The sequence below is a fragment of the Agelaius tricolor genome, unplaced genomic scaffold (genome assembly GCF_023055355.1).
Source record: "Agelaius tricolor isolate 1412-34295 unplaced genomic scaffold, bAgeTri1.0.p SCAF_19, whole genome shotgun sequence".
Taxonomy (NCBI): Eukaryota; Metazoa; Chordata; class Aves; order Passeriformes; family Icteridae; genus Agelaius; species Agelaius tricolor.
In genome coordinates, this window is record NW_027269279.1 from 985643 (window position 1) to 1012926 (window position 27284).

Here is a 27284-nt window from a genome sequence, read left to right on the forward strand (position 1 = left end):
AGGACTCCATGAACAACCACATCCCCTGGGGCTTGGGGCCTCCCTCAGTGTCCCACCCTGGCCCTGATTTGTGTGTCAGGAAAACTGCACCTTATCAGCATCAGAGAAGTTGCCTCTCACTCAGGTGCAGCTGCTCCAAAACCCCATCCCAGTCACACACAATGACTCACCCCAGTGACACCCCACAGGAGATACCTGCTGCCTTGGCAAGATTCAACTCACCTCAAACTTGCTCATGAATTCTGCAAAAATGCCAAAGAAGGCTTCGGAAGTTGTCATTTTTGAGTCCTCCCCGAAGAAGGACAGCACCTTGCTGAACTCCTCCATGGCCTTGTGCTGCAGGTCGTCCAGGGAGCGCATGGCAGGCTGGGCACTCTCCAGGAAGGACTGCAGGGCTTGGCTTAAGGACAAAGAGCTGCTCCACGGCTCTGGCAGGGCTCCCAACCCTTATCAATCTCTTATCAGATGGCCGGGTCCCAACCCTTATCAATCTCTTATCAGATGGCCGGGTCCCAACCCTTATCGATCTCTTATCAGGCAGCTGGGTCCCAGCCCCCCTTATCAATCTCTTATCAGATAGCTGGGTCCAATCTCTTATCAGAGGGCTGGGTCCCAGCCCAGCCGGCAGCAGGGCACACGTGGAGGTGCTGCTGTCCCTGTCAGCACAGCTCCCAAGGACAGATGTCCCAGCCCATTCCTGGGGCTGTGCCGCACAGGGGCACCCCAAACCTGCTGCCCAGGCTGGCTGAGAGCAGGGGCAGCTCCCGGGGGCGCTCAGAGCTGGGCTCCCCTCTCGCAGAAGGATACAGTCATGACAATGGCAAACCTGTCCTCGGCGGTGGCGGGCATGCTGTGACACGCCTTCTGGATGTCACTCACCGTGCTGTGCAGGTCCTTCAGGTCAGCTGTCAGGGTCCTCTGGTTCACTGCAGGGGACGCCGGGGTCAGCAGGGCTGGGACACGCGGGGTGGGACACGCGGGGTGGGACACTCGGGGTGGGACACGCGGGGCTGGCTCTGCTCCCACCGCACAGCAAGGTGAGGAGCATGGGCCAGGGGAAAGTTGTCCCCCTGCTTTTTTAAGTTTTTCTAAGCCTTCTGATGTTTGCATTCTTGTCACAAACTTTCTCACACGCTTTGTGTAAATAACTCATTGTTTTGCATTATTTTATGGAGCAGGAGTGTCACAGGCATCTTTTATGAAAAATCCTTTCCTTAGGATTTTTCCTCCTGAGAAGCTGAGAGGCCTCAGGAACAAAATGTAACCAATGGTTATCTGCTGCTGTGGAATGCAACAGGTGCATCTGGGATTGGCCCATGTTGGATGTTTATAATTAATGGCCAATCACAGCCCAGCTGGCTCGGACACAGAGCTGAGCCACAAACCTTTGTTATCATTCTATTCTATTCTATTCTATTCTATTCTATTCTATTCTATTCTATTCTATTCTATTCTATTCTTAGCCAGCCTTCTGATAAAATCCTTTCTTCTTTTCTTTTAGTATAGTTTTAATGTAATATAGATCATAAAATAATAAATCAGCCTTCTGAACCATGGAGTCAGATCCTGGTCTCTCCCCTCATCCTCAGACCCCTGTGCACATGGTCACAGACTGTTGGTGTGTGCAGTGTCATTGGAGAGGTGGTGGCACTGTCACACTCCAACCCACCGGCACTTTAGGAAATCTCTAAATGTTGGAGTCAGAAATTAAACATTCCCTTTTCTTCACCTCGAGAACAGCGGTGTGTGCTCATGTTCTTTCGTGTCCTACAGTGACAGTCAGTCTGTCTGTCCACACCGCTCTGCGCCCGTGTCCTGCTGTCCAGGCAGGGTGGACAGACAGACAGTCCTGCTGGGACCAGCAGGTCTCCAGGAGCTCTTGGTGCTCACACCCAGAGCAGCCAGGAGAGCCCAAACACGGCAAGGACAGGGAGCACACAGGGCCCGTGGGGATGGACACCCAGGAGGGACACGGGACATCAGGACAGGGGGGACACAGTGCCAGAGTCTGGGCAGCTGGGAGCCTCCAGTGATGGAAGGGTTATTTAAGAGTCAGGCCAGATACAAATTGCAGCTGGGAAAGCTCCAGGTACAGACCTTCCCCCAGTGGAAATTTACAGCTCCAGGCTGGAGTTTGCTCCTTTATTTGTCCACTGTAGCGCTAATTCCCAAGGGAATTGCTCACAAACAGCAGGGCAAGGTGGGCAAGGGGCATGCAGCTCGTGCTTGGTAGGGATTCAATGCATCATTTAAAATCACAGATTGTGGAATCATTTAGGCTGGGGAAGCCCTCCAGGGTCACCCAGTCCAACTGTTCCCCCAGCTCTGCCAAAGCCACCACTAACCCAAGCACTGTCCCCAAGTGCCACATGCACAGGGTTGTTAAATCCCCTCAGGGTTGGGGACTCCAGCCCTGCCCCAGCAGCTGTGCCAGGGCTGGGCAGCGTTTCCAGGAAGGAATTTTCCCTGAAATCCCAGCCTGAGGCCGTTCCCTCTGCTCCTGTCCCTGTTCCCTGGGGCAGAGCCTTGCCCAGGGGCAGCAGTGTGGGGTGACAGACGGGTGCCACCTCACTGCCACTGAGCTGGCCCTTCCCAAGGCTCTCCTCCTCCTGCTCAGGACCTTTCCTCACTTGCTCAGGCTCCCATCCTGCCCCTGCCAGGCTGTGCAGGGGCTCCTGGCTGAGCCCAGGCTCACACCCAGCCCAGAGGCAGTGCAGGGACACCCGGGGCCTGCAGCTCCCCTGTCCTTTACCTTTGGCAGCGAGCGGCACCGTGGGAAGGTCCTTGGCAAAGCCCAGGAGCTCTGGGAAGTGTTGGCTGAGGGATTTGGCAAGGATGTGCAGGAAGGTGGATTTCCCATCCACAGTCTTGGTCGTGTTCAGCTGCAGCAGAGCAGAACAAGTGAGGATCCCCCTGCAGAGGGAGCAGGGCTCACACACACTGGGGTGGGCTGCTCCACGTGCCCGGGGTTGAGGGTTAAACTGCACATTTAATGTTCACACACATTCAGTGCTCACAGATTAGGGCTGGGGAGATGCCCCTCCTGCAGGGCAGGGCTGTCCCCTGTCCCACTGCAGCCCCTGTGGGGTGAGCACTCTCCCACCCACACTGGGGCCCTGGCCAGCCCGAGGTGAGCAGGATTCCCACCAGACTCTCGGCAGAGCCTCTCTGAAGTCCCCCCTGTGGGTCAATCCAGCCCCCTGCACCCTCCCTGGCACCCAGGGTCCCTGTGGCAGCAGCTTTGTGGCACAAGGAGCTCCCGGCCCCAGGAGTGAGCTGCTCTCCTCACCTCGGTGAGGAAGTTGATTTTAAAGCCTGTTGTTTTGCTGGTCTTGGGCTGCCCGTTGTTCAGGTAGTTCCCCATGGCCAGCACGAACTGCAAAGAGGAGAGCAGGGCATGAGGGGCTGCTCACCTCCTGCCCCTGGGTCCTCCCGTCTCCCAGGACTCTGAATTTCTGTTCCTCACCCATTAATGTGCAGACCAACACTGTCCTCCCATCTCCCAGGACTCTGAATTTCTGTTCCTCACCCATTAATGTGCAGACCAACACTGTCCCCATGGATTTAAGGAGCTGGTGGGGGCTCACTGGCCAGGAGCTACTGAGGAGTTTCATCACCCATCTGCAAATACCTCTGAGCACACAGCGACCTCATTTGTCCCACCTGGTTTGGTTTTTTTGGTGTTATTTTTTGTTGTTGTTTTTTTTTTAAGCAAGCCCAAATGAATTAACGGCAATTTGGGACAGCTCATCTGAGGAGGGTCATGGAGGACCTGCAGTGGAATTTGTTCTCTCTCTGCCAGGCACAGTCCATGCCAGGACCCCAAAAACGCCTCCTCAGGGGGAAGGGCAGTGTGGGGGGCACAGGGACCAGTGGTGGCTGGCACAGGGAGAAGGGACCGCTCTGACCTCCAGGATCTTTGCCAGCTTCTTGCTGCTCTTCAGCTCCAGGGAGGCCTTGCAGATGCACTCGTAGCTGGCTTTGATCTCCTCGGTCTTCTCCTGCAGGGTGGTCTTGAAGTGCAGACTGCGCAGGCGGATCTTGTACTCGGGCACCGACAGCATCTGGGCAAAGAGGGCAGGGCCACCATGTGCAGGGCAGGGCCACCTTCTGCAGGGCCACCTTCTGCAGGGCAGGGCCACCATGTGCAGGGCAGGGCCACCTTTTACAGGGCCACCTTCTGCAGGGCCACCTTCTGCAGTGCAGTGCCACCATCTTCAGTGCCACAGCCCCCCTGCACAGGACCTCTGCTGCCCTGGGCATAGAACAGGACCTACAGGTGGCACAGGGAGTGGCTGGGCAGCACACAGTGCTGCCACGGGATGGGCACTTCCACACCAACACCCACGGGTGACTTTGTCAATGAAAAATAATTCAGAGCTGGGCAAAGTCACTGTCACCAGGGAGCAACCAGGGTGGTGGCTCTGCAGCTCTGAACCAGCCCCTGGGAGCTGCCAGACCCCTCAGGCATCAACTGAGCCCCAGTGTCAGTGTCCTCCTGGCAGGGACAGGCACACACAGCTTCACCCAGTGTCAGTGTGCTGCTGGCAGGGACAGGCACACACAGCTTCACCCAGTGTCAGTGTGCTGCTGGCACACACAGGCACACACAGGCAGTGTCAGGTGCTGCTGGCACACACAGGCACACACAGCTTCACCCAGTGTCAGTGTGCTGCTGGCACACACAGGCACACACAGCCAGTGTCAGGTGCTGCTGGCACACACAGGCACACACAGCTTCACCCAGTGTCAGTGTGCTGCTGGCACACACAGGCACACACAGCCAGTGTCAGGTGCTGCTGGCACACACAGGCACACACACAGCCCCAGTGTCAGTGTCCTCCTGGCAGGGACAGGCACACACAGCTTCACCCAGAGCGTGGTACCTGCAGCACGAACTGGTCAGGCTCGCTGAGCTTGCCGGGGCTCTCCTTGTAGCTCTGGAAGCGCTGCACCTCCTCCCCGTCCGGGGCGTAGAGCAGCAGCTGCTTGATGTGGGACGGCTCCAGGCGATCCGTCTCCATCGTCATCAGGATCTGCCGCAGCTCCACGTGCGACAGCTTCAGGTGGGCGATCAGGATGGCTGCGGGGGGAGGCACGGCACCGTCACTGGGGGGCAGGAGGGGACACCGGCGTGTGGCAGGGCTGGGGACACAGTGCCAGGCAGAAATAGGGACACACAGCCCGGTAGGACAGAGGGACACACTGCCCGGCAGGACAGAGGGACACACAGTCCGGTAGGAATAGGGACACACTGCCCGGCAGGACAGAGGGACACACAGCCCGGTAGGAATAGGGACACACTGCCCGGCAGGACAGAGGGACAGGAGCGAGGACACACTGCCCGGCAGGGACAAGGGGACAAGAGCAGGGACACACTGCCCAGCAGGACAGAGGGACACACTGCCCAGCAGGGACAGGGGACAGGACAGAGACACTCTGCCCGGCAGGACAGGGACAGGAGTGGGCCATCAACCTCCCCAGGGAGTGAGAGCCGTGCAGGCGCCCAGGCAGGCACAGCCCTGGCTCAGGGAGGGCTCTCTGTCCCCTCCCTGGGACTCTGCAGGGGCTGCGTGGGGACCCAGGGGTGGCTCTGGTCCCGCAGCCCCCCAGGGCACAGCGTGCACCTCACCCACAGCCCTGGGACCAGCCCTGGGACCAGCCCTGGGACCACAGCCCCCAGAGCCAGGGGGGAGCCCTGGCAGGGTCCCACCGAGCCCTCCCACCCTGAGACACATCCTGGAGAGGCAGCACTGCCCCTGCACTGCCCCTGCACTGCTTCCCTGTAGGGGTCCCCAGGACCACCAGGCACATCCCATCTCCACCCTTCCCCAGAAAGTTCCCTCCTTCCCCAGAAAGTTCCCTCCTTGCCTTGCCCAGGCTGAGCACAGTCTGGGGCAGCTCTGGGCTGCAGGAAGAGCCCCAGTCCATCCCAGCTGAGCCGTGCCCATGGGATTGAGCTCATGGTCCTTCCCTTTACCTTTCCAGCTCTCTACATCCCACCTGTGGGCCCCTTTTGGGGGTACCTTCACTTACATGTGTTGTAGGCCTTTTTGTGGGACAAAATTTCAACCACGTCTTTCTTTTTAAAGTTTTCAGGCATAAGAGTTGGCTCTGGAAGAGAAACTGAAAGATTTAATCGTGGGTAAGGACGGGCTCAGGCGGCTCCAGAGGGAAGAAAACTGTCCTGCAAACAGTGAAACCATGAATGAGAGAGAGGAGGGCGGATGCTTTGCACACAGCAATGGCTCCAGGAATCCTTGAATTCTGCAATTCAAAGATCTCCCCAATGGAGGGCTCAGCTGGAGCTGAAAAAGGTAAAAGGAGAGGTGAAACACACAGAAAATCCCAGGCTGCTCGGAAACACCCTACAAACAGCATCCCCTGAGATGAGCCCCATTGCATCCCAGCTGGGCAGCCTGGCCCTTGCAGGACAGCTCAGACATCCCACTGGCTCCACTGGAATGCCTCCCACGGGATCCCACACTCCACACCCCAGCCTGGGCCTGTGGCACCCAAAGGCTCCTCTGGGTGGGGATCCCGTGGGCTGTGAGTGATGGGGGCTGCACAGCACAGAGCTCCAGAGCCATCACCACAGCTCCTGGGGGACACCCACTGATTATCTGCAGAAAGAGTGAAGCGCTGCTGCTGGTGATTTCTTTGGACACAGGAATGTTTTCATGGCTTTTTCAGCATTTCCAGAGCTCTCAAGCACTGGAGCTGCAATTGGTGAAAGCCTCAGGCTGGGTTTCAGTGCCCAATGAAATGTGGAGAGAAAATAGATCGTGGCAGCAGGGATAATTAAGGGAGATAACGAAACCGTGTCCACCTTAATGATCCACTGTGCCCCCAGCCACGAAATCCTGAGGATGAACAAATTCATGGCACGGGTGATGTCCCAGACAGGCATTGCCTCGCTGCCCATCGAGCCCCAGCTCCTCCCAGCTCCTCCCAGTCCCTCCCAGCTGGTCCCAGGACCTGTTCTGGGGCTCAGTACTTACTCGTGGGCTTCTGAGTGCCAAAGTGCAGCTCCAGGTCGAGGTATTTGACCATATCACTGAGCTTGTCGTAATCAGAGTCTTCCCCGAGCTGTGGGGAGGAGGAGTCAGGAGCTGTGCTGGCACAGGGACAGCCCCTCAGTGCCACCTGTGCTGGCACCTTCCCTGTCCCTGTCCCCGCACTCAGCTCCTGTCCCCAGGGCAGGCTGGTGGCACCTCCTGGGATGGAGGCTCAGCCACTGCCCTGCAGATTCACTCAGCTCCTGGCACAGCTGAGATCCTACAGAGCACCTCTGTCTTCATTGCTCCTGGCACGTGATCCCCTCACTGAGGGATAAAATGGGAATTCCAGGAGCTTCGGGGATTTTTCTGCACGCAGAAAAATCACTGTGAAGAAGGATATTCCTCCCTGGAGTGCTGGGGACAGAGACCTGCAGGCTCTCAGTGCCTGTGGGACTGGAAGGTGATCCCACAGCTCCCCTCTGGCTGCACAGGGAATATGGCATGTCCTGAACACCGGGTGGGACCAGAGGCCGGGAGTTACACCCTGGCAAGGGACGGGATCCACCCCAGAGTTCTGCACCACTTCACGGCCACCATGCCAAAGGATTGTCCTGTCTTGTCTCACCCCTCACCTCCGCCGTCCCCTCCACTGTCCTGCCCTGTCTGGGCTCTCCCATCACTGCTCCATCCATCCTCATCCTTTCCCACTGAACCCCCCCCACAGCTGCAGGACACATCTGGAGGCAGCCCCTGAGGGCAGGGGAGCGCTCCCCAGGATGCTGCAGACAAAAGCAGCAGCTCAGGGGCTTCCCAGGGCCTCTCCCAGCCCAGCAGTTGTTTTCCAAACAGCTGTAGGACGCACGGGAGCCCTGCAGAGCCTCAGCACAGGTCACTGCTCCCCGGGGCACGGCTGGGACCCCCGTGCCTCCCCTTTCAGTGCCATACCTGTCCCCAGATGGTGCCCTCCGAGTTCTCCACCTGCTCCCAGCGCAGCCTCTTGACGCTCATGTGGTTGGAGTCGCTGCGGCGGTGCAGCAGCCCGCGGTGCAGGGCGGGGGCGCAGGGCACGGGCGGCGGCGGCGGCGGCGGGGGCGGCGGGGGCGCGGGGTGCAGGTGGCTCCCCAGGGACTTGGGCCCGGCGGCCGCGCTGCCCTTGGGGGCCTCGGCCTTGGCGGGGCCGCTCTGGGGCTCGTGGAACTGCAGGGGGGGCGGCGGCGGCGGGGGGCTGAGCGGAGGGGGGGGGATGTGGTCCGAGAGCGTGGAGTAGGTCAGGGAGCTGCCCTCGTCGCTGCTGCTGATGTACTCGCTGCTGCTGACATCGTTGGTGACGTAGCTGCCCTGGTCATCCTGGAAACTCATCTGGGGGCGCACAGAGCAGGGGCTGAGGGTGGCACCTTGGCCTCCACCCACCCTCCATCCTCCTCATCCTACATCCAACATCCTCCTCGTCCTCTATCCACATCTTCCATCCTCCTCATCCTCCACCCACCCTTCTCCATCCTCTTCATCCTACATCCACCATCCACCATCCTCCTTGTCCTCCATCCACATCTTCCATCCTCCTCATCTTCCATCCATATCCTCCATCCTCCTCATCCTATATCCTCCTCATCCTCCATTCACATCCTCCATGCTCCTCATCCTCTACCCACATCCTCCATCCTCCTCATCCTCCACCCACCATCCTCCTCATCCTCCACCCACATCTTCCATCCTCCTTGTCCTCCATCCACATCTTCCATCCTCCTCATCTTCCATCCACATCCTTCATCCTCCTCATCCTCCACCCACCATCCTCCATCCTCCTCATCCTCCATGCTCCTCGTCCTCCATCCACATCCTTCATCCTCCTTGTCCTCCACCCACCATCCTCCATCCTCCTCATCCTTCACCTCATCCTCCATCCTCCTTGTCCTCCACCCACATCTTCCATCCTTCTCATCCATCCATCCATCCATCCATCCATCCATCCATCCATCCATCCCTCCATCCATCCCTCCATCCATCCATCCATCCATGAATCCCTCCCTCCCCACCACCCCGCTGTGTCCTGCCCCTCCTGCCACCTGCAGAGCCCAGGACGTGTCCCCTGAGCCCTCACACGGGCATCTCCGTGCCCAGGACACCGCGGCTGCTGCTCTGGGGAGCCCGTGGCGCGCTCACCTCCTCGTAGTCGTTCTCAGGGGTGAGGAACTCGTCCACGATGGTGACGCGGTGTCCCAGCTGCTCGCTGAGGGCGTCCAGGAAGCGGTCGGTGTCGCGGCTGCGCGGGGGCCTCGAGAACGTGAACAGCTTCTTCCGTCGCGACAGCGGCGAGCACGGCCGGCGCTTGGGCGACGGGGCCGGGCTGCTGTCCAGGCTCACGTAGGGGTTGGACTCGGTGCTGCAGGGCGAGGCCACGCTGCTGTGCAGCCGGTAGTAGCAGGGCTGGCTCGCCAGCTCGCTCGGCCACGCCAGCCCCGGCTTGCGGCCACCTGCGGGACAGAGCCCGGGGAGCTGCGTGGGTGCGTGTCCTGCAAGCCCAGGCATGGGAGGCCCAAGGAGAGGAAAGAGGGGAGTTTGCCAGGCTGTGATCCCGTGGGATGAACCATCCCCACAGCGCTGCCCTCCGGCACCCAGAGCTGTTCTATTAGAGCCACGTTGCTGAGGGTGAGGCATGCAGTGGTTGTGGGTAGTGTTTTTTGGAGCCCTCCTATTTTTTGGATGTCTTGTTCACCATTTAGGCTGTGAATGATGGAGCCTGAGCATAGGAAGAGCATGGCTTTGAAGAATGCGTGGGTTGAGATGTGAAGGAAGGCTAGTTCGGGGAGGTTTAGTCTGATTGTAACTATTATTAGTCCTAGTTGGCTTGAAGTGGAGAAGGAAATGATTTTTTTTTAATGTCATTTTGGGTAAGAGCACATGTGGCTGCAAATAGTGTGGATAGGGCCCCCAGCATAGGCATAGGGTTAGGGCAGTTTGGTTGTTGCTGAACAGGGGGTGAGTTTGGATGAGTAGGAAGATTCCAGCTACTACCATTGTGCCAGAGTGGAGTGTGCTCTGCAGTGTCACTGACATGTTTTATGGAAAATCCTTTCATTAGGAGTTTTTCTCCTGAGAAGCTGAGAAGCCTCAGGAACGAAATGTAGACAATGGTTATTTGCTGCTGTGGAATGCAACAGGTGCATCTGGGATTGGTCTCATGTGGTTGTTTTCAATTAATGGCCAATCACAGCCCAGCTGGCTCGGACTCTCAGTCAAACACAAACATTTGTTATGATTCTGTTCCTATTCTTTTCCTCGCTAGCTTTCTGATTAAATCCTTTTTTTCTATTCTTTTAGCATAGTTTTAATATAATATACATCATAAAATAATAAACCAGCCTTCTGAAACTTCGAGCCAAATTCTCATCTCGTCCCACTCGGAGCGGCTGAAAATCCCACACTGCAGGGCCAGCCCTGCGGGTTCCCTCACCCGAGGAGCCATCGCTGCTGCCTTGTGACATGGCACCAAGGGGACACTGCCTCGTGCCCCACCCGCCTGGCCAGCACCACCCGCTGTCCCCCGAGGTGCCCAGGGGTACCTGCAGCGTGTGGCAGCTCGGGGCCGGGGGGGGACGTCCTGTGCAGGGCAGCGTTGCCCACCTTGCCGGCAAAGCCCCCGATCAGGCGGTTCTCCAGCTCTGCATACACAGCTGACATCTGGGGGAGGACACAGAGCTGCTGCCATGGCCAGGGCCTGAGGAGCCCCAGAGACCTGGGGACAGGGCAGTCCCCACAGACCCGGCTGCCCAGAGCAGCTGGGGCTGCCATGGATCCCTCCCAGGGCCCAGGCCAGGCTGGACAGGGCTGGGAGCCCCTGGGACAGTGGGAGCTGTCCCTGCCATGGCAGGGGTGGCACTGGGTGGGCTCTGAGGTTCTTCCAACCCAAATCTTTCTGGGAGTCTCTGGCCCACCAGTGCCCATCTCTTACTCCATAAAGGGGGGGCTTCACCCCAGCCCTGTCTGAGCCCCCCCAAGAGCCTCCCACTGATGAGGCTGCAGGGAGACACTGGCAGACATCAGCCTCGTTAAAGGTGACTGATTGCCCAGGGAGGTGACCCCAGAGAGGGGCTCTGAGGAGGGGCACCCCAGCCCCTGCAGGTATTCACCCACACACACACACCATTCCCTTTTCCTGCGGCCCTGTGCTCACAGCAAAGGAACCAGGCTGCCTTCCTGCACACACCACCCCACAGAGGTGGGCAGAGCCCACAGAGGTGTCCCCTGCCCATCAACCACACCATTTTGGGGTTGGGTGTCTCCGGCAGGGACGTGCCATCTCCAGCCTGTCTCTCTCCAGGGATCAGGCGGACGGGGACCTCCACGGTGTCACTGCCTGCGGGAGGGAGAGACAAACCAGTCACTGCCCTGTCTGTGCCCCAGCCCCACAGCCCTGACCCACACGGGGCCCCCATGTCCTGCTGGGACCCAGAGTGACCTCTCTGCCCCAGCTCCCGGCCCTGGGGGTCCCGAGGGAGCAGTGCAGGGCGGCTTTGGGGGCAGCAGACAGCTCCAAGCTGCTCTGCTCCTCCCTCGGGGCAGCTGAGGACAGGGCTGCTCCCCACAGCTGGCCAGCATCTGCCCAGACACAGCTCCCCTGCAGCACACTCAGCTGTTGGCTGCTCTCCAGGCTCTAATCCCCTCCAGAAGAGCTCCTTGGAGCCAGGGCAGAGGATCTTCTTCCCCTGGGGAGTGTGTCAGAGCCCCCTGACAGCTGAGGGACACCACATGGCCAGGAGGCCCTCAGGGAGGTCAGGGGGAGGTCGTGCTCAGGAGCGCAGCTCCAGGGCCCCTTGGCACCAGCCAGGAGAGATGGAACAGGCAGGTCTGTGTGCCCTGAGGGACGCAGGGCTGGGGCCACCAATGGGGCTTGTCAGGAGTCTCAAAGTGGCCCTGAACCATGGTCTCCTTCCTCACATGGATGTCACAAGTGTGGTTTTCCCTGTTAACTGGATGGACTCTCAGAATGCTCAGAGGGAAGCCACAAATTTTACCCCCAGAAAGGGGCAGGGCCCAGACCAGCAGGAGCAGTTCACATCTGAGTAATGGAAGGGGTTGGAAATAACATTCAGCCTTATGATCAAGTGGTCCCTTTATTGGATTGGTTCTTTCATTATGGAATTGCTGTCCCTGGAGGTGGCACTGAGTGCTCTGGGCTGGGTGACAAGGTGGGGATCAGTCACAGGTTGGATTTGATGATCTTGGAAGGCTTTTCCAACCCAAATGATTCTGTCATTCTATAATTCTGTGATTCTGTTTCTCAAAACATAGATTTCCAACCAATACCTCACTGCTGGCCCTCTGACCTCCCTCCACCTTTGCCTCCATCTTTTCCCATTGTTCATGCTTAGGAATAGGTCAGGAATTTGTCCTGGGGCAGAGCAGGACACAGCAGGGACAGCCCCATGTCCCAGCCCCAGTCACCCACCTGCTGCCCCCTCCCCAGGGCAGGGAATCCATCCCCCCTCACCCACCCTATCCCCCTCAGATCAGGGGATCCAGCCCCTCTCACCCACCCTATCCCCCCTCAGGGCAGGGGATCCAGCCCCACTCACCCACCCTATCCCCCCTCCTCAGAGCAGGGGATCCATCCCCACTCACCCACCCTGTCCCTCCTCAGATCAGGGGATCCAGCCCCATTCACCCACCCTATCCCCCCTCAGATCAGGGGATCCATCCACACTCACCCACCCTATCCCCCTCAGGGCAGGGGATCCAGCCCCTCTCACCCACCCTATCCCCCCTCAGATCAGGGGATCCATCCACACTCACCCACCCTATCCCCCTCAGGGCAGGGGATCCAGCCCCTCTCACCCACCCTATCCCCCCTCAGATCAGGGGATCCATCCACACTCACCCACCCTATCCCTCCTCAGGGCAGGGGATCCAGCCCCTCTCACCCACCTGCTGCCCCCTCCTCGGGGCAGGGGATCCAGCCCCTCTCACCCACCCTATCCCTCCTCAGATCAGGGGATCCATCCACACTCACCCACCCTATCCCTCCTCAGAGCAGGGGATCCAGCCCCTCTCACCCACCCTATCCCTCCTCAGAGCAGGGGATCCAGCCCCTCTCACCCACCTGCTGCCCCCTCCTCGGGGCGGGGGCTCCTGAGGCTGCCCCGGCACAGGGAGGCTCCCCGGATGGAGCTGCGGTACCGATCCTCAGCCTCTGCCTCGGCTGCACAGGAAACACCTCTGTGAGGCACAGGCAGAGCCACAGCTCCCAGTGCTCCTCCTCACCCTGCAGGGGTACCTCCAGAGCCCCCCAGGGCACTCACAGCAGCTGCCATTCCCAGGCAGCTGCTGCCTCCATCCCTGGAGCTGAGCAGGTTCCAGGGGCTCCTGCCAGCACAGGGCAGGGATGGGTGCTCAGGGATGGGACATCCAGTGCCTTTTCCAGCAGGATTGGCATCCACCAGCATGGCATGGCCCACGTGGAACTGCAGCCCTGAGCTGGGCTGGTCCCAGTAAACCCTTCCTGCCCCCAAGGGAGGAGGAGGAAGAGGGGCCAGGCCTGCAATGGTGCCTGGAGGGAGCACATGGCCCATGCAGTGTCCATGTGCAGCTCAGGGAGGCTCACAGGATGGAGCACCCATCCCTGAGGCACCCAGCACTGGGACATGGGAGATCTCCCAGTTTGGGGCCCAGGGGAAGGACCAGCCCAAACCCAGAGATCTCTGGCCATGGTGCTGCCAGGCACAGACACAGAACAGACCAGAACAACCAACACTGCTCATGCCCAGAGACTGCCCCGTTCACCTGAGACACTGAGAGGAGCCAGGGACCAGCCTGGGGCTGGGAACAGCAGCCTGGGACAGGGAGATCTGCTCCTGTGCCTCCCTCCTCCCCTGGCTGGGCATTGCTGCTCTGCATTGCTGGAATGCAGCTGTGAGCTGCACACTAACCACAGGGCATGAATTCCTGGGAATCCACAGCCCACACAGAGCAGAGGTGCCTGGGTGCAAACCCAGGGTGCACAGAGCACAGGATCCCATGCACAACAGGGAGGATTTGCAGCAGGACTTGGAGCTGTTCTGTTTCCTGCCAAAGTCACTGTGTTCCTCCAAAACAACACTTATTTTACCTTTGCTGAGTCTAAAATTAACACATCTGTGTGAGCAGCTGAGAATAGCAAAATTGGAAGCAATTAAGAGTGCAAATGCACAGACTGGGACATTTCACGTCAAACCTGCTCTCCTCAGTCCTCTGGTGGCTTTGTGCTGCCACAGAACCGGGTGAGGGTGATGCTGAGGGGCACCAGGGACAAGGGGGATCACCAACTGCCTCTGTGTCTCCTTGGGAGAGCAGCACCACCTCTTCCAAGCAGGGACGTTTCTGTGGCATCCCAAGGACGCCGTGTCACCCTTATTTCACCTCTGTGATCTGAATGCTGCCCTTCCACCGGCTGTTCTGCACTTCCTCACCTCACCTGAGCAGCTTCCACAAGCCCCCAGAGTCAGTCAGCCCCTGTCTCTCCTCTCCATGCAGTTCCATTCCAAAACTGCACCAGCACAGGGGACTGAGCTCCCAGCACCCGTCAGGACACGGCGTGTCCCTCCTGGGACCTGCCTCTCACCTGCCAAGGCCTTGCACCCCAGAAACCTGTCAAGCTTTTGCTGGCAGTGCTCCTGCTCCTCGTAGCTCAGCAGCTGGTAGATAAACTGCCAGAGGACTTGCTTGGCTGGGGTGTCCAGCACCGGGTACACATCCACAATGAGAGTGTCAATGGTCCTGCAAAACAGGAGAGGGCTGGGCAGTGAGGGTGTCAGTGTTCCTGACAAACAGGAGAGAGCAGGGCAGTGAGGGTGTCAATGTCCCTGTAAAACAGGGGGAGAAGGCAGTGACAGTGTCAGTGTTCCTGACAAACAGGAGGGTGGCTGGGCTGGCAGCTCCTGGGGCCAAAGGCTCCGTCTGATTTTGGTGTGTAGAGCCAAAGGCTCCATGTGATTTAGGTGTGTAGATTGGGGAAAAGGGCTGTTGGGAACAGCTGAGCACCCCATCCCATGAGGATAGAACAGCCTGCAGCAGGATGAAATTCTGCCCTGGCACAGGTGCCCAGAGCAGCTGGGCTGCCCCTGGATCCCTGGCAGTGCCCAAGGCCAGGCTGGACGGGGCTGGGAGCACCTGGGACAGTGGGAGGTGTCCCTGGGACAGTGGGAGGTGTCCCTGCCATGGCAGGGGTGGCACTGGGTGCTCTTTAAAGTCCCTTCTAACCCAAATCACTCCATGATTCTGTGACAGCCTCTGATAAAGCACTTGGGAGACCAAGCCAGGGCAGGAAAGGAGGTCACTGATGGGATCTGGAGAGTGCCAGGGGATGTGGCTGGATCCTGCACAGGACAGGGGGATGTGCTCCATGGCAGGGCCAGGGCTCTGCCAGCCCCACCATTCCTGTGCTGCAGCCAGGATTCTGGGAAGAGCAAGGAGACAGGGATGGAAATGTGGAGGGATTTACTGACAGAGTAAAAGTGATTTACTGACAGAGGTGGAACAGGATCCACAGCTGCCAGGGACAGCCAGGCTGCAAGGCAGCTGCACTGGGGGAGAAGAGGTGAGCAGCTTAACCTAAAGGAACCAAAACTGAAGGGTCTGCCCTGTCCCCAGGCAGGACAGCTGGGTTGGGATGAGCTGGTGCACAGGGAACACCTGGCTGGGGAAGCTGCAGAGCACAGGGACAGCAGAGCTCCTGTGCCAGGTGTGCCCTGCCTGAGCCACCCTGGCACTGCCCAGGTGTGCCCTGTCTGACAGTGACCCTGGCACTGCCCAGGTGTGCCCTGCCTGACAGTGACCCTGGCACTGCCCAGGTGTGCCCTGCCTGAGCCACCCTGGCAGTGCACCAAGCCAGGTGTGCCCTGCCTGGCAGCCACGCTGGCAGTGCCCCCGTGCCAGGGGAGGGGTCCCAGCTGGCAGCAGTTACCGGTGGTGGAAGAAGCCCTCCAGGGCCTTGCAGATGGTGAAACGCTCGGGGGGGGTCAGCAGGTGCTCCAGCTGCTGTGTGAACGTCCTCCCCTGGATCTTGATGCTAGAGGGGAGAATCTCTGCCACCCACTGCAGGGAGGTGAGGGCCGAGGAGCTGCTCGGGGACTCGGCAGAGTCAGAGTCTGCAAAATAAACATTCCATCTTTCCTTGGCTTCTCCTGAGGGCCCTGGAGCAGTTTGAGGGCCACTGGCTGCGTGCTTTGGAGTGGGTCAGGCTGGATGGGCTTTGGAACAGCCTGGTCTGCTGGAAGGTACCCCTGCCCAAGGCTGAGGGGTGAAATGAGAACACCTTTAAGGTTCCTTGCCACCCAAACCATCGCAGGTGCTGCGGCTCTGTGCTGCAGGGAGCTGCTGGGGTTGGGCTGAGTGCACCTGCAAACCAGCTGGGGCATCCCAGGGCTCCTCAGGTGGGGCTGAGGGGAGCCCAGTGCTGCTCCAAAGGGAAGAGCCAGGCCTGGCTCCCAGCTCTGGGCAGTTGGGAGCAGCACAGGGACCCTCCAGCCTCCTCAGGGCTTGGGGCCCACGCTGGGCCCAGGGAGGGGGGGATCCTGCCCTGCCCCAGGCACTGATCCCTGCTTTGGGATCACAATCCTGCACAGCTCAGCCCACAGGGTTGGGTTACTGCAGACAAGGACAGCACACACTGCACAGGAAGGACACTGGGGACACACCAGGGACAGCCACACAGCAGGATGGAGAGCAGCCAAGCCTGGGACCCAGCCTGGTCCCACCGTGCAAGGGCCACGTGCCCTGGGGAGAGGAGCATCCCCAGGCCGTGTGTTAGACCTGCCCAGCCCACGGGGGTGCCCAGCCCATGGGGGTGCCCAGCTCGTGGGGGTGCCCAGCAGTGTTAAACCTGCCCAGCCCATGGAGGTGCCCAGCCCACGGGGGTGCCCAGCTCGTGGGGGTGCCCAGCCCATGGGGGTGCCCAGCAGTGTTAAACATGCCCAGGGGTGTTAAACCTGCCCAGGGGTGCCCAGCAGTGTTAAACCTGCCCAGCCCATGGAGGTGCCCAGCCCATGGGGGTGCCCAGCAGTGTTAAACATGCCCAGGGGTGTTAAACCTGCCCAGGGGTGCCCAGCAGTGTTAAACCTGCCCAGCCCATGGAGGTGCCCAGCCCATGGAGGTGCCCAGCAGTGTTAAACCTGCCCAGCAGTGTTAAACCTGCCCAGGGGTGCCCAGCAGTGTTAAACCTGCCCAGCCCATGGGGGTGCCCAGCCCATGGGGGTGCCCAGCAGTGCTAAACCTGCCCAGGGGTGTTAAACCTGCCCAGGGGTGCCCAGCAGTGTTAAACCTGCCCAGCCCATGGGGGTGCCCAGCCATTCCCTCTGCCCCAGGGCTGGGCAGCTGGCTGGGCTGGCTGCTCTGCAGACCCCTCCTCTGCACTCTCACCGTTGGAGAAGCTGACGATGCCCTCTTCCACCACCAAGGTGGGCATGGCCCCGCTGCCCTGCAGCATCGACACCACCTTGTCATGGGAGCAGTTCCTGCAGCACAGAGAGCCTGCTCAGAGCTGCTCCGGGGCAGCAGGGAGCACACACAGCTGGCAGCTGCCTTCCTCTGTCTTGGGAAAGCCTCCTGGTGCTGCTCAGGGCCTGAGGGGTTCGGGCCCCACTGTAATTCCCTGGGCTCTCTCCACCTGTGCTGCCCCAAGGGGGAGCCTGGGCCCTGCCCCACAGGTGGGCACCAAGGAATAACCATGGCAATGCCTGTGCCCACCCTGAGCAGTGCCAAGGCACAGTTAAGCTGCACCCAGACCCAGAAAATGATTTTTCCTTTAAATAACACAGTGCTGCAGGTCTGTCCTCGCCTGCCCTAATTCTGCATGAGAAGAAGAGGCAAGGTGAACATGAAGTGTAATTTTGTAATGAAAAAATCTCGGGATGCCCTTGGAGAAGGGTATGGGCCAGGCTGGGACAATGCCTGCCAAAAGCAGGGCTCAGAGGACAATCCTCAGCTCGGGCTCCTTTTTCTGGCAGTGCTGCATCAGCCAAGAGTTCGCTGGATCAGCTGAAACATGAGAACCTGAGCCCTGACAGAAGCAGCATCGCTTTAACCTTTAAATATTCATCACCCTCTCTTGTCCTGCAGCCTCCTCTAACCCTTTGCTCTTGGTTTTTATGCAGAAAGACACACCCAAGGACACAGCACTGGCGAGGGGCACGAGTCCCTCTGGTCCCATGGCTTTGGTGCACAAACAACAGACAGAATGAACTCCTGGGTACAAATGGGATTCCCACCTGGCTTTAATTCATGATCCCCTTGTGGGAGCGATTCCTGGGCTGCATGGGGCTCTGCAGCTCTCCAAAGCACAACCTCAGGTGTTCAACACCTACAGATTAACTCAGAGTGCCTGGAACTGGGGGCTGCAGTCAGAACCCAGGCTATAGAAACTGTCCTGCACAGAGAGCTCAGAGCAGGAGCAGGGCTGGAGAAAATGCTCCTGTGAGAGCCAGGTGTTGTACAGCAGCTGTCCCCAGCTGTCCCCAGCTGTCCCCTCAGGGCAACCCCCGTGCCCAGCAGCACACAGGGACCAGGGCCAGCAGCTCCCCTTGCCCAAGGGTGAGCACAGCCCTGGGTGCCCAGCCCTGGGTGCCCTGCACAGCTCCTACCTCATGTCCAGGCCGTTGAGGAACAGGATCCTGTCTCCAGCTTTGAGGGCAGCCTTCTCTGCAGGGCTCCCTGAGGGCACAAAGGGGCTTCAGCTGCTGCTCCCCTGCCTGGGACGGGCGGCCAGGGACACCCCAGGCAGGGACCCCTGCACCAGGCACCCTTCACCCAGCTGGGTGCAGCACTGGTGGCACTTCAGGACGGTCACTGAACACATTTCCCACTTCTCCCAACAAGGAGTGTGTCACTGACATGTTTTCTGAAAAATCCCTTTGCCAGGATCTTTTCTCCTGAGAAGCTGGGAAGCCTCAGCTTCTCCATGTTTTGCTGCTTTGGAATGGGATTTGGAGTCAAGACATGGAGTCAAGATTCTCATCTCTTCCCCCGTCCTGGGGACCCTCAAGCACCACCACAGGAGTGGATAAAGCCAGACTAAATTGTACCAAAGGTGCTCATTATTCCACAGGACAAACTCCATCACCGGGCCTTGGGAAAGTCCCCTTTGCTCTTTTCCAGCAAACAGCACTTCACATTTCAAATTCAGAGCAGAAATCAGTAAGTGATGCCCCAGAGCTGGTGCTCCTACCTGGCAGGACAGACTCGATCCACACCGGGGCATGGCCGCGGAGGGTGAAGCCAAAGCTCCTGTTGCCTTTATAAACTCGCACGGTTCTGGGGGTGAAAAAGGCAAACACGATGTCAGAGTACAAGATCCAGCTGTTCCCTTCCCCAGCCCCTCCACAGCCCTGTTAGCCCAGGCTCTCCTGAGTGCTCAAGTCCCCAGTGCTCCCAATGTCCCCACGAGGTCCCCTTTGATACCGAAGTGTGTTTTAAATGTGCAATATGAGATAAATATATAGATTTGAAGAATAAATCTATGTGTAAAAGATAAAAATCATCTGGTTCCAACCCCCCATGGCAGGGAGGAGGAATTGGATGATCTTTAAGGGCTCTTCCAACCCAAACCAGTCTGTGATTCTTTATCACAGAGAATTAGAGAGGCAATGTGCTTCAGGGAGCAAAGGTCTCCCAGGCTGATGAGAGAGGAATTAAATTCCTCTAGGAAGTTTTGGAAGGAGCATTAGGAAACCTCCCTGCTGGGAGGCTGAGATTGGAGCTGGGAGCTGTTCCTGCAGGGAGCTGGGGGGAGGCAGCATTGCTGGGATCACTTCCCACCAGTGGAATTCTGTGCTGGCAGGGAGGGACACGGGGCTGGGAGCGCATTTTGGAGCAGTCTCAGGGAAGATCAGCCTGGCAGGAGGGTGGGCAGGAGCCCGGGTGCCCTGCTCTGCTGCTGGCAGGGTGTGCAGGGAGCTCCCTGCCCTCGGGCTGCTGCAGTCTGGCCATCTGGGCAGAGGGAAGTGGGTTAATCCCTGTGCTGGGGATTGTGCTGCCTTCCTCCCACAGCCCGGCACCCAGACACCTGCTGGGCAGGGCAGGGGAGCCAGGGCACCCTTGGGTTGGGAAGGACCTTCCAGGTTGTGGAAGCCACCTGCAAGCCACCACCACCCCGGGCTCACCACGGCCCCATGTCCTCGAGTGCCACATTCACCATTCCCTCAGCACTTCCAGAGTGGGGACTCCAGCACTGCCCTGTGGCCATGCCTGGCAACCCCTGTGTGGAGGAATTCGCCCTGACACCCAAACCAAACCTCCCCTGCTGCAACTTGAGGCCATTTCCCCTCATCCTGTCACTTCTTACCTGGGAAAAGAGACCAACCCCAACCTGGCTCCATCCTCCTTTCAGCCTGCTCTGTGCCCTGAACCCTGCTGGCACAGCCAGGAATCCTGGCACAGCTGGGTACCAAATCCTGATGGCACAGCCGGGAATCCTGGCACAGCTGGGCACCCCAATCCTGCTGGCACAGCCAGGGATCCTGGCACAGCTGGGTACCAAATCCTGCTGGCACAGCCAGGAATCCTGGCACAGCTGGGCACCCCAATCCTGCTGGCACAGCCAGGGATCCTGGCACAGCTGGGCACCCTAATCCTGCTGGCACAGCCGGGCATCCTGAACCCTGCTGGCACAGCCTGCATCCCACTCAGCGAGGAGCAAACATCCCCTCTAAGCCTGCAAGTGCCACCGCAGCTCCTGCCACAGCTCATCCAGCCATCCCTGCCGAGCTGAGGGGACACGGAGCTGGGACAAGGGGCACAAAGCTGCCCAGCCTTCCAGAGGGAGAGATCTTCGTTCACCCTGACCCCGGAAAGCTGCGCAGCCGTTCCCTGGCACCCCTCCACCCGCACGCAGCCAGCAGGGCGGTACCTGCGGGCAGCCCCCGAGGCCACGTTGCTGCTGACGAGCGAGGTGGTTTTGCGGAGGCTCTTGCTGAGCTCCTCGTGGCTGCGGGGCACGGAGCTGGCGCGGGTGGACACGAGCAGCCGCTCCTGCTGGTCCTCGCTGCGGCTGCGGCGCAGGCGGTTGCCGTGCTCGCTCCGGGAGCGGCACAGCTTGCTGATGAGGCTCTGCGACACCACCTCGTCAAAGCGCTGCCGGTGCTTCTTGGGGATGAAAATCCTAGGAGATGAGGCAAGGGAGGGGAGTGAGGAGCGGGGCCCGGGCAGGTGAGGCACAGAGCTGCGAGTCCGGGCGTCCCTGGAAGGGAAAGAGCTGAACTCCCCGTGTGAGCCTGGCCTCAGTCCTCACAGAGCTGGGAGTGATGGGGCTGGGGGCACCCAGGGGGCTGGGGACACTGAGGGTGCTGGGGACACTGAGGGGGCCGGGGACACTGAGGGTGCCGGGGACACTGAGGGTGCCGGGGACACTGAGGGGGCCGGGGGCACCGAGGGGGATGGGGACACCGAGGATACCGGGGACACCGAGGATGCCGGGGACACCGAGGGGCCTGGGGACACCGAGGATGCCGGGGACACTGCCTTCATGTCTTCCCCCATCCCCTGCAGAGCTCAGCTGGAGCAATGATGATGTTGGAACCTTCCTCCAGCCCTGCTTCTTCTGGGACCCCAAAACGCCGCCCCCGTCTCCTGCCCCAGACTCTGCTCTCCTGGGCTCCAGCCGTGAATGTTCCCACATCCCAGCTCCCTGCACAGCCAGGCAGGAGCCTGGTGGCCCTTGGGAGATGACGCTGCTGCAGGGACAGGCGCGGTGATGCTGCAGGCAAGGGGACAGCCCTGGAGCTCGCTCTGTTTCGGGTCACCTCCCCTCTGCCTGCTGGGAGCAGCCAAACGGCCTCTGTGGCCCTGCAGGGACCCCCGGGACACTCAGAGGATGCACAGGGAGTGCGCAGCAGGATCCCAGCAGGGAGGAGGAGGCACCGCTCGCACCTGGGCCGGGGGCAGCTCCGTAACCCCGGCAGAGGCTGCATCTCCTCCTTGTGCCTCACGGCAGGCAGAGCCCGGCACCTGCTCACCTTCCCTGCCCTCCGCCCGCACCTTTCGGGCTTCTGGAGGAGCTGGCACCCCCGAGTGTTTCTATAGCAACCCCTGCAGCTACAGCCCGTGCACACCAAACCATCCCGGCGGGTTCGGCGGCGCCGCCTCGTTAGCGCCGGTACCGCGGGTGTGAGAGGGAGCGGGGCCGGTGCGAGCAGCGCAGCCCCGGGGGTGTGAGCACAGCCCCCAGGTGCCAGCGCACCTCACCTCGGCTGCCTGGGCAGCAGCTGCGCCAAACTGGTGCCAGGGGAGCCAGAGAAGCTGCTCCGAGGGGCGGCAGCCGGCACGCAGCTGGGGCTGGCACGGGGATCCCACAGGGCTCCCTCGGGCAGCTGCACCCAGGGAACACAAAATCCTGGGGGGACACAGAGGAGGAGAGGCTTCAAACCCCAAATCTACCGCGACCAGGACGTCTCTGTTTCCCCCAGCCAAAGGCAGAACTCAAAACAAGAGCTGGTGCAGGAGACAGACCACAAGGCACCCGAAGCTGGCAGATGCTCACGCAGAGCATCTGGTGACAATTTAAACCAAGTAACACATTGGTGTAATTCACAGCCGATCTGTGATCAAGCAGCAGCTAGAAAAGAGTGACATTTTGCTAATAAATAGTTCACCCTCTGGGACAGGGGAGGATGTGGGTCCCTCAAGCCTCTGCCCTGGGCTGGGCACCCACCAGGGAGAAGTCTGGGTTCCCCACAGGCAAAATGAGCACAATCTCATTTAATTGGCCAAATTACATCTGCTCATTCCAGCAGAGCTGTCCCAGTTTGCACGAGCCTCTGCTTCAGCACCGGGCAGAGGAGCTCAGCCCCAGCCCAGGACCTGGCACTGGCACTGCCCCAGGGCTGGCTCAGAGCTGGGGCACAGCAGGGCCCAGACAGGAGAGACCCAACTCACTGCTACCAACAACCCCACCAGAGCAGGCAAAACCATTTCCGTGGCTGCTCCTGCAGTGTCCTGCCATCCCACAGGACAGAGCTGCCTCTGTGCACTGCCATGGCACCAAGGAGCAGTGCCCAGCTGGGGTTTCCCTCTCCCAGCAAATCCCACTGGGATTCACGGGGCAGGGATGTGCCCGCCCTGTCTGTGGGGGTCAGGCAGGGCCAGGGTGCTGCAGTGCTGGCCTCGTGCCTTCTGCTTCCTCCTCCTCCTCCTCCTCCTGCTGCTGCTCAGGTGAGGCTCCAGGTCAGCCCTAGCTCTGTTTCCTGTTGGACAGGGGATGGGAAAGGCAGCCCCATCCCTGAGCCCTGTGCCCGCTCCCATGCCCGGTGCCACTGAGGGCACCAGGCCCCCTCTGCAGCAGCTTCTGCACTCCCTTGGGAGAGCTCAGCCTGCTCAAAGACATGGATGTGAATTCAGGGCGTTTTCCAGACCAGGAAAAGCCCCAGATGCTCCGGGCTGCTTCACCTTCACCCCACCCCCAGAGCAGCCCGGCCAGGCTGGTGGCAGATGCCACTGTGCCCATCCCCTGCCCTCAGCTCCTGCTCGGGGCTCCCTTTGGCACCTCTCAGCCTGTGCCACACTCCCGTCCCACAGCTGCCAGCTGGGTCACTGATCACCCAGCACTGCACACACTGTCCTGTTCCTGCAGCCCACCCTGGGGAGCAGCCTGAGCCTGCCCCATTCCTGCCAGCCCCTGTGCCCCACACACACACACACATCCTGCCAGCCCCTGTGCCACACACACCTGTCCTGCCAGCCCCTGTGCCACACACACACAACACACCTGTCCTGCCAGCCCCTGTGCCACACATACACACACGTGTCCTGCCAGCCCCTGTGCCACACACACACACCCACACCTGTCCTGCCAGCCCCTGTGCCAGCCACACCTGTCCTGCCAGCCCCTGTGCCACCCACACACACCCACACCTGTCCTGCCAGCCCCTGTGCCACCCACACACACACACACACCTGTCCTGCCAGCCCCTGTGCCACACGCACACGTCCTGCAGGGCACACCGAGCTGTCCCGGCCAGTCCCACCCCGGATGGCGGTGCTGGGGCCCAGCGGGACGGGACGTGGCCCCGGGAGGGCAGCAGGGACGGCTCCAGCCTGGACGGGGCCGGTGGAGCTGCCACAAGTTTGCTCAGCCAGGGGAGCGAGGGGACACCGAGCCTCGCTCCATCACACGCCCAGCCCCTCATCCTCATCCTCATCCTCATCCTCCCCCTGGGCTGGCCTGGAGCCAGAGCGGCCCCATCCGGGCTCTGCCCAGCGCTCCCACCCCAGCTGCCCATGCCGGTGCCGCGGGGCTCTGCGGGGGCAGGGCTGTCCCGGGGACACAGCGCGGTCCCACCGCCCCCAGAGGCAGCCGAGCCATCCAGGGGTGCCCGTGGGGGCTCTGCCAGCGGGGCAGGGACACGTACCGAAAATGCCGCGAGAAACTCCGGTCCTTTCCCATTTGTCGGGGTGCGGCGGGAACAAAAGGGAGACGCTTCAGATCCTCATGCAGCTGAGCCTCGGGCTCGGCTCACGCCCACGGTGCCACCGGTGCCAGCCCCGCGTGTGGCAGCCCCGCCGTGCCCGGGGAGCGCGGCCAGACGGGCCCGAGCACCGGGCACCGGGCACCGGCCCCTCCGGCGCGCTGCCAGCCCCCGCTGCGGCTCCAGCATCGGCCGAGAGCCCCGCTGGCCTCTGCCGGGCTCCTGCCCCCGCCGCCCAGCTCAGCCCTGCCTTCCCTCCCTCCTTCCCTCTCCCCGAAAACTGCAGCGCTGTGGTTTCCAGCCGGAACGAGCTCGTCGCTCCTCAGAAAGGAGGGCACGGCTCGGCGCCCAACTCCGGGGGGATGCCTCCCTGCTGCTAATTAGTTGACTTCGCAAGTGCTTGTGTTTAAATTACGTGCTGCGGGAAGGGGTGAGAAACCTTAAAGGCAAACGGCGCCAGGGGTGCGGGGTTTGGGTGGGGAGGTGGAGCTGCCAGGCTGGAGCAGGATCAGGAGCAGGGTCATGGGCCCAAACCCTCGCACGGAGCATCCTCTACCCCCAGGGTAACACGGCATTGCCTCTCAGGAGGAATAAAAGAGAAAACCCTCCTTTAATTTGAATAACGCACATCACTGGTGTTTGATGAAGGGGATGTGAGGCTTCCCAGAGCTGCCAACATCACACACAATCCCCTGGTAGCAGCAAAGGAAGGAGAGATGAAAAATGTACAGTTTGGCCCCAAAACAACCAGCAAAGACCTGACCTTGAGTTTGTCAGTTGTGCAGAAAAACACGTCCCAGAGTGGATTAAAACACTGAGCTACCCTTGGATTATGTCTGAACTGTGCTGTGGAAACCACTACCAGAAAAACCCTGCTGGTCCAGCCAAGTGCTAAAATCCAGGAGAGAAAACTCTTGCAGGCTTTATCCCCAGAGCAGGAATTCTGCTCTGAACCCCGAATTCCCAGAGCTCATCTGCCCGTGTGTGCGGGACAGGGGCACAGCCCGGGGGATGAGGAGCCTCCGGACCCTCGTGCAGGAGCAGAACTCGCTGCAGCTCGGAGCTGGGACTCCGTTCCCGTTCTCCCGTGCTGGGAGGCTCCACAACCCCTCACGGGCTGCAGGTGCTCTGCAGATGGGACCATTGCCCCCAGTGACCAGGGACGGAGGTGCTTTTCCTGCCGGGAGCCCCTCACAGCCCTTCCCTGCCCACCCCGCTGTCCCTGGGGACGGCCCAGAGCGCCCCTGGCAGCTCCTGGAGAGCTCAAAACACCGAACACCCTCTGCTGACCCATCCCTGCCCCAGCTCCAGCGATGATCCACCAGAGCGCCCCGGGGCAGACCCACACCCCGGGCCTGGCCTGGCCCCTTCCCCACCAGCACCAGGGCGCCCTCAGCTGTCCCAAAGCCGCTGTCCCTGTGCCCACACCACGCCGTGCACCGCGATCTGCTGGCTCTGTCCTTGCCCTGTCCTTGTCCTTGCCCACAGCTCCGGGGACACGGAGACCTTCAAAGGGACCTCCAGAAAGGCTTTTCCTGCAGCTCCAGGCTGCTCTCCCTGCTTTCCTTAAGGCACTGGAAAACTCATCCCAAGTAACCACTTCCCAAAATAAAAGTTGTGGCTCCAGCAGGGTGCAGGGGGGCCAGGCTGATCCCATCTGCGTCCCAGCCGGAGTTTGATTCGCCAGAGGAATTTAATCTCCTATCAGGAGATTTCCCACCGAGGCATTTTGGTCATGACCTATTTGAACTCCGCCAATAAAAAAGGAACTCGCTCCCAATTGTCTCACTGCTGGCACGTTTTGTTCCCTGCCGCCCTAATTCCCCTTTTTTTTGGGCAGTTGAGCATATGCTGGGCCATCAGATTAGGGATTTCTTTTTTAATGGAAGCGAAGAAGAGCTGCTTTTCCTCCATTACCATCCTGCGACCCAGGTGGATTTCCAGTGGGAATGAAGGGGCCATGGACAGGACAATGTCCACATCAGCACCAGCCCTGTGGGGAGCCTCTCGTGCTCCATCCACACCCACGAGAGCTGGGAAGCTCCCCAGCCCTGGAGGGTGGGCACGTGGAGGGGGTTGAGAAGCAGGGAAGCAGCACAATCCATAATATTTAAATCCTAATGGCTGAAATGAAATTTCTGATGCAGGGCCGGTCACAGATGGCTGGAGCAGTTTAATACAGGAACACGCCAGGCAGTTTTATTGCCGTGAAAAACAAGCTGAGACAAATAGATTGTGTTGGGAGCGTTATTAACACGGCCTCGGTGGGATTTCCCCCGCGCTAAGGGAGCCCCCGAGGGCAGCGATTTCAGCCGTGCCGGCGATCGGGGCTGGGAGCGGGCTCAGCCCAGCCCGGCACGGCCCCCTCGGCTTTATCCGGGAGCAAACGGAGCGAAACCAAAGCAGAGAGGAACAAACCGCTCCCAACTGTCCTGCCCGCAGCCCTGAAGCACAACACGACTTACAGAGAGCCAAGACAGCATCTCACAGCCCAAACGGAGCCAGAGCGTTCCCCTAAGGATGCAGCGGGGCCGCGGGGCTGGAGCACACACATCCCCATCCCAGCCCGGGTAACAGGACACTGCCAGTGCCACCGTGCCACCGGCTGGGACTGCTGCTGGCCCCAGCACTGCGGCTCGGGGGGAGGACGGGGTCCGGATTCCCCCCAGTTCCACCGCAAACCGGTGTTTTTAACCAATCTGTGCTGCCAGGGGCCGGCGCATCCCCGGCACGGCACCGCCGGCAAAACCCTCGCTGCAAAGGGACACGGTGCCCGGGCCGTGGCGGTGACACCGAGGGCATCCCCCGCGTCCCGCTCGGCCCCGAGGGCGGCTCCTGCCCCCAGAGCCCAGGG

At 60.4% G+C, this 27284-nt stretch overlaps 1 protein-coding gene across 1 annotated transcript in view; it reads right to left on the reverse strand.

Moving 5' to 3' along the window:
* Window positions 1–27284, reverse strand: part of GRID2IP (Grid2 interacting protein) — a 41509-nt gene that overhangs the window by 3314 nt on the left and 10911 nt on the right. The window contains exons 4-22 of the mRNA XM_071444793.1: window positions 20878–21129; window positions 19198–19283; window positions 18614–18683; window positions 17394–17488; window positions 15940–16123; window positions 14599–14753; window positions 13102–13200; window positions 11264–11358; window positions 10565–10682; window positions 9165–9475; window positions 7947–8360; window positions 7002–7089; window positions 6037–6114; window positions 4887–5083; window positions 3909–4064; window positions 3290–3376; window positions 2753–2882; window positions 808–926; window positions 223–387 (exon numbers count right to left, since the gene is read on the reverse strand). Coding sequence (XP_071300894.1) covers window positions 223–387; window positions 808–926; window positions 2753–2882; window positions 3290–3376; window positions 3909–4064; window positions 4887–5083; window positions 6037–6114; window positions 7002–7089; window positions 7947–8360; window positions 9165–9475; window positions 10565–10682; window positions 11264–11358; window positions 13102–13200; window positions 14599–14753; window positions 15940–16123; window positions 17394–17488; window positions 18614–18683; window positions 19198–19283; window positions 20878–21129 — 2899 coding nt within the window. The remainder of the gene's footprint in view (window positions 1–222; window positions 388–807; window positions 927–2752; window positions 2883–3289; window positions 3377–3908; window positions 4065–4886; window positions 5084–6036; window positions 6115–7001; window positions 7090–7946; window positions 8361–9164; window positions 9476–10564; window positions 10683–11263; window positions 11359–13101; window positions 13201–14598; window positions 14754–15939; window positions 16124–17393; window positions 17489–18613; window positions 18684–19197; window positions 19284–20877; window positions 21130–27284) is intronic.